Source organism: Pleurodeles waltl, chromosome 11 (genome assembly GCF_031143425.1).
Source record: "Pleurodeles waltl isolate 20211129_DDA chromosome 11, aPleWal1.hap1.20221129, whole genome shotgun sequence".
Taxonomy (NCBI): Eukaryota; Metazoa; Chordata; class Amphibia; order Caudata; family Salamandridae; genus Pleurodeles; species Pleurodeles waltl.
The window spans coordinates 949,615,353-949,631,526 of NC_090450.1; the positions used below are offsets into that span (position 1 = coordinate 949,615,353).

Here is a 16,174-nt window from a genome sequence, read left to right on the forward strand (position 1 = left end):
TGGTTGACATCTAAACACCCTAAGGCGGAACATGTCAACCCATTGCTTGCAGTGGCGCACGCGTGCTGGGCTAAATTCGTGCAAAACGGAGCGAGTAAGCTCCCCTACTCCCCACATATACCATTGGACTACATACTGGGGGGCATCGCAGCTGGAGCGCGGGCAACGCGGACATGAATGGAGGCAGGGGTACAGACAGTGGGCGACTGCTTCGAAGATGGCAAGCTAATGTCATTCGAGGCCTTACAGGCCCTCACTGAGATAAGCCCCGGCCAGTTTCTGACATACAACGCTATATGCCACGCGATAAGGAAAACGTGGGGGGCAGGCATCTCGGAACCGGTGGTCTCCCCAGTCATTCACCATCTCCTACAATACAATGACCAAATAAAAATAATATCTAGCCTGTACAAAATCCTAAACAAATCTCCCGAACCACAAGCGGAGAAAGCCCGGGAGAAATGGAACGCTGTACTCCCCGCCCCGATCCCACTGGTGGACTGGCCAAAAGCCTTGTATCATACCCGCGGCGTGTCAAGGAACCCCAGATTCAGGTACACTCAATTTAATTTCACGCATCAAACATATTTATCCCCCTCCAGGATAAAGCAAATGTTCCCCGACTCCGAGCCAGTGTGTCCCAGATGCAAGGCACTGTCAGCATCCTTCTACCACATGGTGTGGGACTGCCCTAATGTACAAACTGCCTGGTTGGAGGTGGTGCTGGAGATTTCCGAGTTAACGGGGCTTGCGTTGTCAGCAGACCCCAGGTCTTGTCTACTGAGATTGCGGGAGAGACCTAAAAAGCAAAGATACCTGCACAAATTTGTAGATCTAGCCTGTCTAATGTATAAAAGACTGATAGCGATGCACTGGAATGCCCCCAACGCTCCTGATCGTAAATCTTGGCTCACTCTAATACTACGCTGGGCTCGCACCGAATATCACATACTTAAAAAATGTGTGCAGGAGGGGCGACACACACAGGGTGTTTGTAAAGAAATGGCTCCCTGTTGCAGTTACCCCCCCACTTTTTGCCCGATACTGATGCTGACTTGACTGAGAAGTGTGCTGGGACCCTGCTAACCAGGCCCCAGCACCAGTGTTCTTTCACCTAAAATGTACCATTGTCTCCACAATTGACACAACCCTGGCACCCAGGTAAGTCCCTTGTAACTGGTACCCCTGGTACCAAGGGCCCTGATGCCAGGGAAGGTCTCTAAGGGCTGCAGCATGTCTTATGCCACCCTAGGGACCCCTCACTCAGCACAGACACACTGCTTGCCAGCTTGTGTGTGCTGGTGGGGAGAAAATGACTAAGTCGACATGGCACTCCCCTCAGGGTGCCATGCCAACCTCACACTGCCTGTGGCATAGGTAAGTCACCCCTCTAGCAGGCCTTACAGCCCTAAGGCAGGGTGCACTATACCACAGGTGAGGGCATATGTGCATGAGCACTATGCCCCTACAGTGTCTAAGCAAAACCTTAGACATTGTAAGTGCAGGGTAGCCATAAGAGTATATGGTCTGGGAGTCTGTCAAAAACGAACTCCACAGCTCCATAATGGCTACACTGAATACTGGGAAGTTTAGTATCAAACTTCTCAGAATAATAAACCCACACTGATGCCAGTGTTGGATTTATTAAAAAAAAGCACACAGAGTGCATCTTAGAGATGCCCCCTGTATTTTACCCAATTGTTCAGTGCAGGACTGACTGGTCTGTGCCAGCCTGCTGCTGAGAGACGAGTTTCTGACCTCATGCGGTGAGAGCCTTTGTGCTCTCTGAGGACAGAAACAAAGCCTGCTCTGGGTGGAGGTGCTTCACACCTCCCCCCTGCAGGAACTGTAACACCTAGCAGTGAGCTTCAAAGGCTCAAGCTTCGTGTTACAATGCCCCAGGGCACTCCAGCTAGTGGAGATGCCCGCCCCCTGGACACAGCCCCCACTTTTGGCGGCAAGTCCAGGAGAAATAATGAGAATAACAAGGAGGAGTCACTGGCCAGTCAGGACAGCCCCTAAGGTGTCCTGAGCTGAAGTTTCTAACTTTTAGAAATCCTCCATCTTGCAGATGGAGGATTCCCCCAATAGGGATAGGAATGTGACCCCCTCCCCTTGGGAGGAGGCACAAAGAGGGTGTACCCACCCTCAGGGCTAGTAGCCACTGGCTACTAACCCCCCAGACCTAAACACGCGCTTAAATTTAGTATTTAAGGGCTCCCCTGAACCTAAGAATTTAGATTCCTGCAACTTACAAGAAGAAGACTGCTGAGCTGAAAACCCCTGCAGAAGAAGAAAGAAGACACCAACTGCTTTGGCCCCAGTCCTACCGGCCTGTCTCCTGCCTTCTAAAGAACCCTGCTCCAGCGACGCTTTCTCCAGGACCAGCGACCTCTGAATCCTCAGAGGACTGCCCTGCTTCAAGAGGAACAAGAAACTCCTGAGGACAGCGGACCTGTTCCAAAAAGACTGCAACTTTGTTACAGAGGAGCAGATTTAAAGACCCCTGCAATCCCCGCAAGAAGCGTGAGACTTGCAACACTGCACCCGGCGACCCCGACTCGACTGGTGGAGAAACAACGCTACAGGGAGGACCCTCCGGCGACTCCAAGACTGTGAGTAACCAAAGTTGTCCCCCCTGAGCCCCCACAGCGACGCCTGCAGAGGGAATCCAGAGGCTCCCCCTGACCGCGACTGCCTGACTCTAAAATCCCGACGGCTGGAAAAGACCCTGCACCCGCAGCCCCCAGCACCTGAAGGATCGGAACTTCAGTGCAGGAGTGACCCCCAGGAGGCCCTCTCCCTTGCCCAGGTGGTGGCTACCCCGAGGAGCCCCCCCCCTTGCCTGCCTGCACCGCTGAAGAGACCCCTTGGTCTCCCATTGATTTACATTGCGAACCCGACGCTTGTTTGCACACTGCACCCGGCCGCCCCCGCGCTGCTGAGGGTGTACTTTCTGTGTGGACTTGTGTCCCCCCCGGTGCCCTACAAAACCCCCCTGGTCTGCCCTCCGAAGACGCGGGTACTTACCTGCTGGCAGACCGGAACCGGGGAACCCCCTTCTCTCCATTGAAGCCTATGCGTTTGGGGCACCACTTTGAACTCTGCACCTGACCGTCCCTGAGCTGCTGGTGTGGTGACTTTGGGGTTGCTCTGAACCCCCAACGGTGGGCTACCTTGGACCCCAATCTTAACCCCGTAGGTGGTGTACTTACCTGCAAAACCTAACAATACTTTACCTCCCCCAGGAACTGTGAAAATTGCACTGTGTCCACTTTTAAAACAGCTAAATGTGTTTTATGTAAAAAGTATATATGCTATTGTAATTATTCAAAGTTCCTAAAGTACTTACCAGCAATAACTTTCAAATGAGATATTACATGTAGAATTTGAACCTGTGGTTCTTAAAATAAACTAAGAAAATATATTTTTCTATAACAAAAACCTATTGGCCTGGAATTGTTTCTGAGTGTGTGTTCCTCATTTATTGCCTGTGTGTATGTACAACAAATGCTTAACACTACTCCTTGGATAAGCCTACTGCTCGACCACACTACCACAAAATAGAGCATTGGTATTATCTCTTTTTGCCACTATCTTACCTCTAAGGGGAACCCTTGGACTCTGTGCATACTATTCCTTACTTTGAAATAGTGCATACAGAGCCAACTTCCTACAGTGTTCCACTTGGGAAATTCTGGTTACCAAACTCGAAGCCAAAAATGATGAGATGCCTCAATGAACCAGGGAATACACACCTATAATAAGCGCGATACAACTCTCTCCACATCCTCCAACACTGAGGCACAGTCCGCAGGGCGACCCGGCATGATGGCACAAACACCTCTCCCCCCTTTTCCTCCTGTATTCACAACTCACCAGCTTCCCAACGCAAGTACACTAATAAAGTATAGGGTGTAGAGCCACCCGGGCAGCCATCCGCGGTTGGCAACCTAATCGGAATCTCCACCAGGCAGCTAGTGATATAGACCCAGCTGAATAGGGTCCACTCTGGCCACGAGCGTGTAATCCCAATGATAGCTAACACAAGACAAACTTCCGGCAACTGCAGTAAGAAAAGATACTATAGGATTGATAGTGTTCCGGTGCGTGTATTAGGGGTGAGGTCTGTGGTTTTTAAATAGTGTCAATATTGGACAATGTTTTAGAGATCCTGCTGCCGATAATTGAACAGTTTGTATTTTATGTCTGAAACATAAAACCAATAAATTATTATTATTTTTTTTAAATGAAACAGTGAGATGACTTTTGGTAGAAATTTTGGATTTGTGCGGAGAACAACTTTATGTTTGTGTACTTGTATAAAGGGTTCTTCAATAGTGAAAGCCTGTATTTCACTAACTTCGTAATGAAGTGACTGCTACTAGAAATGCCACTTTCCAAGTTAAGAATTGGATCTGACTAGAATGCATGGGTTCAAAAGATGGACCCATGAGTCGTGTAAGTACAATATTAAGATTCCAAGAGGGTATTGATGGAGTTCTTGGAGGTATGATTCGTTTTAGTCCTTCCATGAAGGCTTTAATGACTGGTATCATAAATAGGGATTTTGTGTGTTTAATTAGCAAATAAGCCGAAATTGCGGTGAGGTGTATTTTGATGGATGAAAAGGCTAGATTTGCTTTCTGTAGGTGTAGTAAGTATCCTACGATGTCTTGTATGGACGCATCCAACGGTGTGATGTGTTTTGCTTGGCAGTAGAAGACAAATCTTTTCCATTTGTTAGCATAACAATGCCTGGTGGTAGGTTTTCTTGCCTATTTAATGACTTCTATACACTCGTTTGGAAGATTTAGATAGCCAAACTCTAAGATTTCAGGAGCCAGATTGCTAGATTGAGCATTGCTGGATTGGGGTGTCTGATCTGCTGTTTGTGTTGCGTTAACAGATCTGGTCTATTTGGAAGCTTGACGTGAGGTACTACTGAGAGGTCCAACAATGTGGTGTACCACGGCTGGCATGCCCACGTTGGTGCTATAGGTATTAGTTTGAGTTTGTTTTGACGCAGTTTGTTGACTAGAAATGGAATGAGTGGGAGAAGCAAATATCCCTGACCAGTTGATCCATAGAGCATTGCCCTTGGACTGAGGGTGCAGGTACCTGGACGCGAAGTTTTGGCATTTTGGTTTGTAGGAACAGATCTAGGTCTGATGTCCCCCACTGAATTAAGTGTCTTTGTAGTACCTGGAGATGTATTTCCCACTCGTGAGTTTGCTGGTGATCCCAACTGAGATTGTCTGCTAATTGATTGTGAATCCCTGGGATGTATGGAGCTATTAGGCAAATGTTGCTGTGAATTGCCCAATGCCAAATGTTTTGTGCTAGGAGGCAAAGTTGAGATGAGTGTGTTCCCCCCTGTTTAAATAGTACATCGTTGTCATATTGTCTGTTTTGACAAGAATGTGTTTGGGAGCCAGAAGAGGTTGAAAAGCTTTTAGTGCTAGATAGACTGCTAGCAGCTCTAAGCGATTTATGTGTAGCTGTTTTTGCTCGCTGTCCCACTGTCCTTGTATACTGTGATTGGATTGTTGAGGTGTGCTCCACACCCAATCATTGATGCATCTGTTGTGAGAATGGCGTGAGGCACAGGGTCTTGAAAAGGCCGCCCTTTGTTTAAATTTGTGGGATTCCACCACTGAAGCGAATAGTGTGTTTGGCGGTCTATCAACACTAGATCTTGGAGATGACCCTGTGCCTACGACCATTGTTTTGCAAGGCACTGCTGTAAGGGCCGCATGTGTAACCGCGCGTTTGGGACAATTGCGATGCATGATGCCATCATGCCTAGGAGTTTCATCACAAATCTGACTGTGTAATGCTGATTTGGTTGTATTTTTGGCACCATGGTGTGGAATGATTGCACCCTTGTGGGCTTGGACTTGCAATCGCTTTTTGAGTGTTGAGTGTAGCTCCCAAGTACTGCTGAATTTGGGATGGTTGCAAGAGTAATTTTTGTGATAATTTATCAAAAACCCTAGTGTGTGTAGGGTATCTATTACATAACGTGTGTGATGTTGACACTGTTCTTGAGTGTTGGCCTTTATTAGCCAATCGTCGTGATATGGGAATAAATGCATGTGTTGTCTCCTTATGTATGCTGCTACTACGGCAAGGCATTTTATAAATACTCTGGGGGCTGTTGTTATCCCGGAGGGTAATACCTTGAATTGGTAATGTTTTCCTTGTATAACAAACCTGAGGTATTTTCTGTAAGATGGATGGGTATGTGAAAATATGAATCTTTTAAATCCAGTGTTGACATGTATTCTCCCTGTTTCAGTAATGGGACTACAACTGGTAGTGTCACCATGTGAAAGTGTTCTGATTGAATGTATAGGTTGAGAGTCCGGAGATCTAATATTGGCCTTAGTGTTTTGTCCTTTTTGGGAATAAGGAAGTACACGGAACAGACCCCTGTTCCTTTTTGTTGATGCAGTACTAGTTCTATGGCTTGTTTTGTTAATAGTGCTTGCACCTCTGTTTGTAACATTGTTAGATGTTTCGACGATAGTTTGTGCATTTTTAGGGGAATGTCTGGAGGAAAATGTGTAAATTCTATGCAGTAACCATGTTGGATAATTGATAGTACCCATGTGTCCGTTGTTATGTTTGAGTATTGATTGTGGAACATTTCCAGTCTTCCTCCCACAGGGGATGTGTGTTGGGGGAAGGTGATGGCAAAGTCACTGCTTGTTGTTAGTGGCTTGCTTTGTAGATTGGAATTTTCCCCTGGATTTGGGAAATTGCCCTCTGAAGGACCCTCAAAACCCCCCTCTTTGATACTGTGATTGGTATGAGGACTTTGTCTGTGAGGTGGATGGTTCTGTTGGCTGTGGCCTGAAACTCCCCCTATACTGCACCTTCCAAAATGTCCCTCTGTATTGGGATGAGTAAAGCGCTCCTATCGCTTTGGCTGTATCTGTATCCTTTTTCATTTTTTTCTATGGCTGTGTCCACTTGTGTGCCAAATAGCTGTTGCTGGTTGAATGGCATGTTGAGGACCGCTTGCTGAATCTCAGTTTTAAAACCTGATGATCTAAGCCATGCATGGCGTCTAACTGTAACTGCAGTGTTTATTGTTCTTGCGGCAGTGTCAGCTGAATCTAATGCAGACCTTATATGGTTATTCGTTATTGCCTGACCTTCTTCTACTACCTGCTGAGCTCTTTTTTGGTATTCTTTGGGGAGATGTTGAATGGTGTCGCTCATCTCATCCCAATGAGCTCTGTCATATCTTGCGAGGAGGGCCTGAGAGTTCGCTATGCGCCACTGATTGGCTGCTTGTGACGCTACCCTCTTTCCTGCCGCATCAAACTTTTTACTCTCTTTATCTGGAAGGGATGCATCTCCAGATGACTGCGAGTTGGCCCTCTTCCTCGCCGCACTGATCACTACCAAATCTGGGGGCAGCTGTAGCGTTATAAATACCGGGTCAGAAGGTGGTGGTTTATATTTCTTTTCTACCTTTGGTGTTATGGCCCTTCCTTTAACTGGCTCCTGAAAAATCTGTTGGGCATGTTTAAGCGTACCTGGGAGCATGGGTAGACTTTGGTAAGAGGTATGTGTTGAGGACAACGTATTAAAAAGGAAGTCATCCTCTAGTGGTTCGGTGTGCATGCTTACATTGTGGAAAGCTGCAGCCCTAGCCAAAACCTGTGTGTAGGAGGTGCTATCTTCAGGTGGAGAGGGTTCAGACGGATAGCACTCCGGGCTATTGTCTGACACAGGGTCATCATAAAGATCCCACGGGTCTGTGTCTTGATGTGACTGCACAGTGTGTGGTGGTGACTGTGCAGTGGGTGTAGCAAGAGGAGAAACAGTTATTTGAGGAGGAGAATGTGCTGGGGAAAACTGGCTTGGCGGAGATTGTGTTCTTGACAATTTAGCCCTTGGCTAATCAGTGTCCAAATGTCCCTGGAAAGCCAGCTTCCTTTTAAATTTGAGGGGAGGTGCTGTGAGGATCTTGCCAGTATCCTTGTGGATCTGTATCCTGGCTTGTCTGTCATCACATTCCTCCATTTGTTGAAGTATTTCCTCACATCTGTGGCTTTCTTTCATCTGTTTAGAAAGTCCATGTTCCTCAGTATATGAGGCTTTTTTCGGCTCCGAAGCCGTTTTTTTCGGTATCGAAATGCCCATGGTGATAGTAGGCCTCGGTTCCGAAAGTGTCTTTTGGGGTTTCGATTCGACGAGTAGATGTAAAAGTTTTTTGGAGACTGTGTCGCCGCTTGATTTCTTCCGGGTAGAGCCATGGCCTTCCGGCATTGGCGTCCCGAGGCCTTTTGTTTGGTCTTGGACTGGCTCTGGGCTTGGGTTGGGGCAGGGGTACTCACATGCTGGCCTGCTGTAGGTGGCCGGTCCGCGTCTGATTCATCCGAATTGGATCCTTGAATGGCGATGGCCATTTCCTCTTCTTCGACGTCGAGGTGTTTGGTACTCTTCGACGCCATTTGTAGTCGTCTCGCCCTTCGATCTCTCAAGGTCATCTTGGAACGGAAGGACCTGCAGGCCTCACAAGTATCCTCTCGGTGATCTGGTGACAAACAAAGATTACATACCTGATGTTGATCTGTGTATGGATACTTTGCGTGGCACTGAGGGCAGAACCGGAACGGGGTCTGGTCCATGAGGCTTCGACGCTTCCTGCGGTCGGGCCGACCAGGCTCAGGATGGGCACAGGTGCCCCCAAGGGCAACCAAACGTGTGTTTCGCCGGTGCCGAAGTGTCGATGCAAGATGGGTCGTGATCGAAAACAATACCGACTATTTTCATTCAGTGATTTTTGAAGTTTTCCGAATCAAATAACTGGAGCAAAGAGGAACACGTCCGAACCCCATGGCGGAAAGAAAACAATTTAAGATGGAGTCGATGCCCATGCGAAATGGAGTCGAAAGGGAGGAGTCACTCGGTCCTGTGACTCGAAACAACTTGTAACACTCCGAGCCCAACTCTCAGGAACAGTGCACAGCATGTGTATCTGCGGGGGGGTGTTATTCTATGCTTAACATGTTCATAGGTCACTGCATAGCTCCTAGATAAGTTACGTTAGATACTTATGAATCCCTGCTCTCATTTGATATCACACTTTGTCTACCCATCACCATGTCATATCTCTATCAATCTATCCCCCATTCCTACTCTGACTCATCCCAAATCCATTCTACTACTTTCATCTCCTAAATAACCCTGCCTACGCTCCTCCTCTTCTACATCTAACTCATCTAAAACCTCGCTTTACTTCCATGATCTCCCAAACAACCCTACTAAATTCTCCCTCATTTATCTCACCTTTAACTCATCCAAAAAACCCTCCTGCTACTATGATCTCCCTAGCCCTTTCCACAGACTCTTCCCTCCTCCATCCCCCATTTACTCATCACAAGCCTAAATCCTATTACCATAAACTCCAAATTGGAGTCTTCCCTCCTCCACCCCTCCATTACCCCAGTCAATCCAACTAACACTCACATATCCGTGGCTCAAATTAACTCATAACACTAAAACTGTACTAATATTTCCCTATACTAATCCATCACTAATTCCTTTTGATCTGGTTAGTGGGCCTCGGTGCATTCAGAGAGAAAACCAGCGGCACCAGTCAAAAATCTTAGGGGGGACAGTACAAAAAGTGGCATTTCCTTACATGGGCACTAAAACCAATGTGGTTTGAACTTTGATCTTGCACCCTCTGTGCAGTTTGAGAGTGGTGGGAAGGGGCCAATTCCCGCTTTGACTTATAATGCTTTTTTCTTGGATTTATCCAAAGACTGACCTCAACAATCTGCTCTGGGAGTAGGAATGGGACCTTCTTTACAACTGCAGCCTTTCGCCGTGTGGAGTCTTCTTGTGACTGGCGTCAATGTTTGGTATCTCGGTCCCATATGGCTTTCAGGCTCATCTGGACACAGTCATTTCAGGCCCTGGAGTACAGCTTGAACCTCAGATACAGGGTCTGTCAAAGACATCTGTTTGCAACATTGGTTTGCGACAGTCCCGGCACAGTTTAAACCTTTTCATTTTATGGGATGACACTTTCCCTAACACAATAGATAATAATGGAAGAAAGTTCCAGTCAAAAGAACAACGATCTAAATTTGAAGTTGCGGAAAGAAAGAAATTGATTTCAGTGCGCATGGGTAACATTTATAAGCAACTTCACTCATCACCTCTGGAGTGTAATGATGTTGGTGCACAGCCCCACAATACCAACTACTGGTGTGCAGGAGGGTGCATTTAAAGTTTCCAGATCAAGTATGATGCCTTGGGAATAGTCAACAGTTGAGCAATCTGCAGTTAGATATATGCATCAGAAAGATGTGTGAATGAGTGAGCCACAGTAATGGCGGCCCGTAGATTGAAGTTTGAAAGCCCTTGGTCTATTGCTGTACACAAGGTGGTGGTGAGGTTGTTTTCTCAGATAGTGGCAGGGTAATGCTAACATTTCTGAAGCTGGAGGGAGGAGACCTCGACACTTAAGTGGAAAAAAGATGGCATATTTGGCCATGAGGCAGGGAGGACAGTATCACATCTCCAATACCAAAGGAGGAATAAAACTTGTTTCCTTCAAATGGAAAAATATGGTCCTTTGTTCAAGCTAGCATGACCTCATATATTCTCTATCCAGAAAGGGTAGTTCTTTAGGTTAAGCCTAAAGCCAAAATCTCCCAAAATGCTCAGAGATGGTTGGGCTCATCAAAGTAACATATACTTTCATTCACATACTTTTTACAAATGCAATTACTTTAACTATTTCACACTTAAAACATCACAGTCTCTCTCATGCAGGGCCCTTAAAGGAACTATATTGCCAACATTCAAATTCCAAAAATACGTAGATAATCAAAAATGTGAAAACTGGACACCAGATTTGTAATCAGCAAACACCACACAGAATACCCCACAATGCACTGGTGGCACGAGAAGTTGTTCCCCTCCCCACCCCCCTAGCACCAAAAGGTAAACAAAAAGTATTAGCAAATTGGTCTATGTCAGGCCTGAGATGACCTTCAATCTGCCTGAAAGCCCCTCTGATCTGTTGTACCTGCTGCTGGTTTTGCTGCTGCTGCTGCAACTGCATTTTTAACAGCTGCTGATGCTGTGCTACTTGAAGCTGTTGCTGCTGCTGCTGCTGCTGCTGCTGTTGTTGTTGCTGCTGCTGCTGCTGTTGCACTGCTGCAGCTACCTGATGCTGCACCTGGAACTGCTGCATAGACTGCTGAGCTGCCTGGAACTGCTGTTGCTGCTGCTGTTGGTGTTGCAAAGCTGCTTGCTGCTGTTGCTGGAATTGCTGCTGCTGTTGCTGTGCCATTTGCTGCAGTTGAAGTTGGGCTGAAATGTAACCATCATTCATCAGTGTGATTAGCAAGAATAACTGCACTTGCCACCGTTCCCAAAACAACGAGCCAGAGTCTACATTTAACCACTTTTAAACATTTCTACATTTGATTTACTTCGTCTTTTACAAATTAATACAAAAAACACAAACAAAATGATTATACGATTTTTGGAAAAAGTAGTAGAAATCTATATTACATGGTTTGGCTCACCTATTTTCACATACAGTCACAATTAACTTTTTCTTCAAGAAGGCAAACACTAACACACTGAAAAACAACATTTCCATGTTTTAGAACCATAGTCATAATTCACCAATCAAATGTTCTGTTTTTTAAAAACTAAGCATAAGATTACTTATTCAAGATCATTTAACAATCCCTGTGGCTCACTCACACCAATCAAAAATAAGTGCACTTGATCATAAACTCTGCTGGAGTTTCAGAGGACTAATCACATCAGACTAACAAATAGTCTGTTGAACATCCACAAAAATAGATATACAGTTCTATGCACATAGGTTTCATCATCCCTTTTCATGGGTTTAGAGCTAACTGAAAAGAAAAACAAAATGACAATTTTGCAATTATTTATTATATTATTATTATTTTGGGGTCACCTCCCCCCCCCAACCTATTGTGGGAAACAGAGATGACCTAGACAGAAAGAGCATGCTGTGCTGACTGTTTTGAGAGAGGTCCCATTATCTTACGTCCATCACACGGTGAGTTATGGGCAAAAACATTTTGTAAAAGGAATGCCCTGCAAAGCATTATTGGGCAAGTTTCCGAGTGCAGAGCATATTGTAGTATCTTGATTGTAATACTCAGAATAGAGGGCACCACAGTAAAAATAGCATTTGTAAGAAACATGGTCATGTAAGCCTATAGTCAGCCCCTAGAGAGCATAACCATGTGAAAACAGAATGGCAGAACATAATGCAGTATAACCATTTAGCCCCTAGATGGCGTAGTGCATTACACATTTTCAGGCCTAGCAGGTGTACCAGAATAATTACAAAGCCCTTTAAACACAAACTACTCCCAGCTGTAAAACAAAAGTTCCAGCCATGAGAAAACTTTAAAAGACACTGAATGGTGGGAGGGATTATTATTTTGGGGTCCCCACCAAGCTAGTGTGGGGACCCAGAGATGATCTAGAAAGAAAGAGTGCATCGTGCTGAACATTTTGATGGTGGTCTCCTTGTCCTTGGACCACCACACCATGAGTGATGGGCAGCCCACAAAGCATTATGGGGCTAGTTTCTGAGTGCAGAGAATATTGTAGTATCTTGACTGTAATGCTCAGAACAGCCCTTAGAAGACACCACAATAAAAATAGCAGTTGGAAGAAACATGGTCATGTAACTATATAGTCAGCCCAGAGGGGATAACCACATGAAAGAGAATTGCAGAAAATAATGCAGTAAAACCACATATTTAGCCCCTAGAGGGAGTTGTGCCTCACACATTTTCAGGCCCATCAAGTCTACTGCAATAATATTACAAACAAGGCCCTTAAAACACAAACTACTTCCACCCGTAAAACAAAGTACTAGCCAATAAGAGCTTAAAAGGACACTGAATGGTGTGAGAGGTTTGTATTTCGGGGGCCTCCCCAACCTAGTGTGGAGACCCAGAGATGACCTAGACGGAAAGATGGTGTTGTGCTGAACTGGTTGGTGGTGGCCCCATTGTCATAGGACCACCACAGGCTGAGTTATGGGACAAAATGTTTTGTAAAAGAAATGTCCCTCAAAGCAGTATGGGGCAAGTTTCCAGAATGCAGTGAATATTGTAGTATCGGCTCTCTCGCACAGAGGGAGAGCCGCATTGAGGATTTCTGTGATTCTTCTGTTTAGAATGCGCCAATTGGTAGGTTTTTCAACTGCTAAACTTGTACATAAGTGGTACTCATAGACAGCGTGCTCCTCCAATCGAGTCCACACTATATAAAACTACAAACAAAAAAAAACTAAATAAATAAAAAAGACCAACCTTTGAGTGCAGACACGACAAAAACAGCACCATGCCGAAAATGAAGCAAGAGGTAGAAACAATATGAGGACACGTGCAGAGGCAGAAGAAAAAAAGTAGTCCGACACACTAAGGTATATGGCCAATTGTGCAATAATCCAAGTGGCAAGACAAATCCAGATCCCAAAGGTCTGGGATAAAGAAGTCTGTTACTTAAGTCATAAATATTAGTCAAGATAAGTCAACATCTCCAAATGCACCGTCACCATCGAGGGATTCTCAATGTACCGGTCACCCAGGTTATGAGTTAATAAAGGAGGCTGGTAATGTCACTGACTATAGCTTCATCTTCATCAAAATAGATGAAACCGTTTAAGCCCTTTGGCGTCAGTGTTGCTTTAAATTCTTTGAAATGACCTGGAGAGCCTGCATTAACAGTAAAGAAAGGCTTTAAGCCTGATCGATTCAAGGCAATCATCCCGGCAATATCTACATCCATGAAGAGGAGTACTGTAAAAGCCTACCCAGGGGATGCAAGGGTACAGGAGACACTTTGTTGAAGAGAAACAGTAGAAAAAAATAAAAAATGTGGCAAAGGCTGAAGACACTGTTACAACAGACTAAAATCTTCAACGATGACATGTAACAGATGTAGCAAACTGCAACTCTGTCGATAATGTAATCTATAGGACACAGTCCATGAGATAACTCACAAGGTCAAAGATAGCACCTTTAATTAACAGTTGCCAAGAGAAATTGACGATGTAGCAGAAGGGCGGGATGAGAATATTACTTCAGAAACCAGTGGATGTGACAGTTTCCTTGTTTCTTTTTCCATTCAAGGCAAATCATGGGCGGTGAAGCAGCTTCATGCGTACTTGCAGTGGACAAGGAACACGTCTTGTGAGCAGCTGACTTCAACAGTTGCAGTCTGTTAACCCCATCCTGCAGATGTAGTTTTAGGGACACCCAAATTAGACAGATGTTTTGATGAGGTCGTCCTCTGCTTCAACTGACTATGACGACACGCAAAGAGCTGAATCTCGGCCTTCTGTAGAATTTCTGGTTCACAGGAGCAGGCCTCGAAAAATCATGAAAATATTACTATACCTGCTAGTCGAGTAGCTTGAATAACCTACTCGACCTAACTGTAATGTACTTGACCCGGAAACGGGTCTCACATTATGTGATCCTTTTTTTTCATTCTTAGATATGAATGCACCTTCAAATATGTGAGTCCAACATTTCTGCTGTAAAAAAAAAAAAATTTGCTCCATGTATAATAAATCTAGCCCACATTTAGGAAACGCGTTGTCCATGCATGACTTACTTTGCCATCAGGGCAGGAGTGTTTCTCACTTTGTTTAAAACACTCACCTTTAATAAATCTATTACTAAAGAATGAGGTTGTAGTGCACTGTCATTTATATACAGTAAATTTCCAAGAAATGTCCAAAAACCTTCCCACTAACTTGCAGCTTTACTCATAAAATTATATAGTGTATTAATAATCTGTGAAACTGGGTTTCAGAAAGCATTTATATTTGCACATCACCAAGTAAAATGTTCTGGTTTACTTTCATTCTATTAAAATATTTTTTCATCATACAGAAGTTGAAAAAAATTGTATTTCACAAGCTACTGAAATATATTTTGAAATGTTTGTAAAGTTGACTTAGTTATATAAATGTTGTGTGTTAGGAAAAATCTGATACTAAAAGTCTTTCATTTCACATAGGTCAGAATTCACTGTACAAAATCCTGGAACTCTACAGTCACAAGGAAAAGTATTTGCACTGCAAAAAAGACAAACTGACTTTTGACCTCTGTCTCTGAAAACAGAGCAAATGTGACAAGAATAAGATTTAAAGGCATCTTAATTGCTAATTCAGTTTCTGACTGAACAGAAGCCTGTTTTGTCCACTGCCAGAAGGGTTTAGTGGAATCTAAAAATAGCTCGACCTCATAAAATAAAACTTGCCATTGCAAGTGGTCAAGTAGATTTTTCCGGCCCTGAGGAATAATTAATTTTTTGGGGATGCTTACAAGAAAAAGCAGCTGTTAAATAGGATTTTTAAGGAATTATGGCAATCTTCCCTTTCTTTAATTTTTCTTAAGCCTCTCACTCTTTGTGCAAACACTGCAAACCGCTAAAAAGGACAAAACACAAGTTTCTATCTATACAAATGGTTTCTTTTATGCAAATATGAAAAATGACTTCTCCAGGAACCCCAAACATTCATAGTCCTGATGAACTTATAATGTATAAACAGCGAAACATGTTAACATTTTTAGAATATATTCCAGAGAGGATCATAATATATGTAAAGCAGACAACAGGAATACATTTATGGCATAAAACTGATTCACAATATTTATCAATTAATTTACGGGAAGCAACCTTAGAATAGTAGGATCCTGTGTGCACCTGAAAAACTAAAGGGTTTAACATAACAGAGGGCTTTGAGATTATTCAGCAACATCCCTCAGGTCTGCAGAGACAGACTTGGGAGGCAGTGTTCAGGGCAGCAACATCTAGGTAAGACAAGAAATATTCCTCTTTTCTTCCCTTAAGAATGCCTATGATGAGAAACACAAGTGGGCAGAATATACGACTGACATATACCCACTTCGTATTGGACCCATGAGGTGTTCACTTAAATTTTTAATGTATTTCTAAATTCTTGTGACTTATCTTGGTTTATTGCCCATATCAAATATTTATATGTCAGGTGATGATTGAGGATTAGGACAATTTACATAACCTTCATGAGATGTTCTGATTAGTGGAGATATATTGGTCGTCATTGTTTACTGAACTTTAGTATGGCAGTCTAGTCTGG

The 16,174-nt window shown here is 44.3% G+C and overlaps 1 protein-coding gene across 4 annotated transcripts in view; it reads right to left on the reverse strand.

Moving 5' to 3' along the window:
* Nucleotides 1-16,174, reverse strand: part of MED15 (mediator complex subunit 15) — a 411,818-nt gene that overhangs the window by 220,354 nt on the left and 175,290 nt on the right. For all 4 annotated transcript variants that reach the window (XM_069215144.1, XM_069215143.1, XM_069215146.1 and 1 more), the window contains one exon: nt 11,063-11,349. In XM_069215144.1, the coding sequence (XP_069071245.1) occupies nt 11,063-11,349 (287 nt within the window). The remainder of the gene's footprint in view (nt 1-11,062; nt 11,350-16,174) is intronic.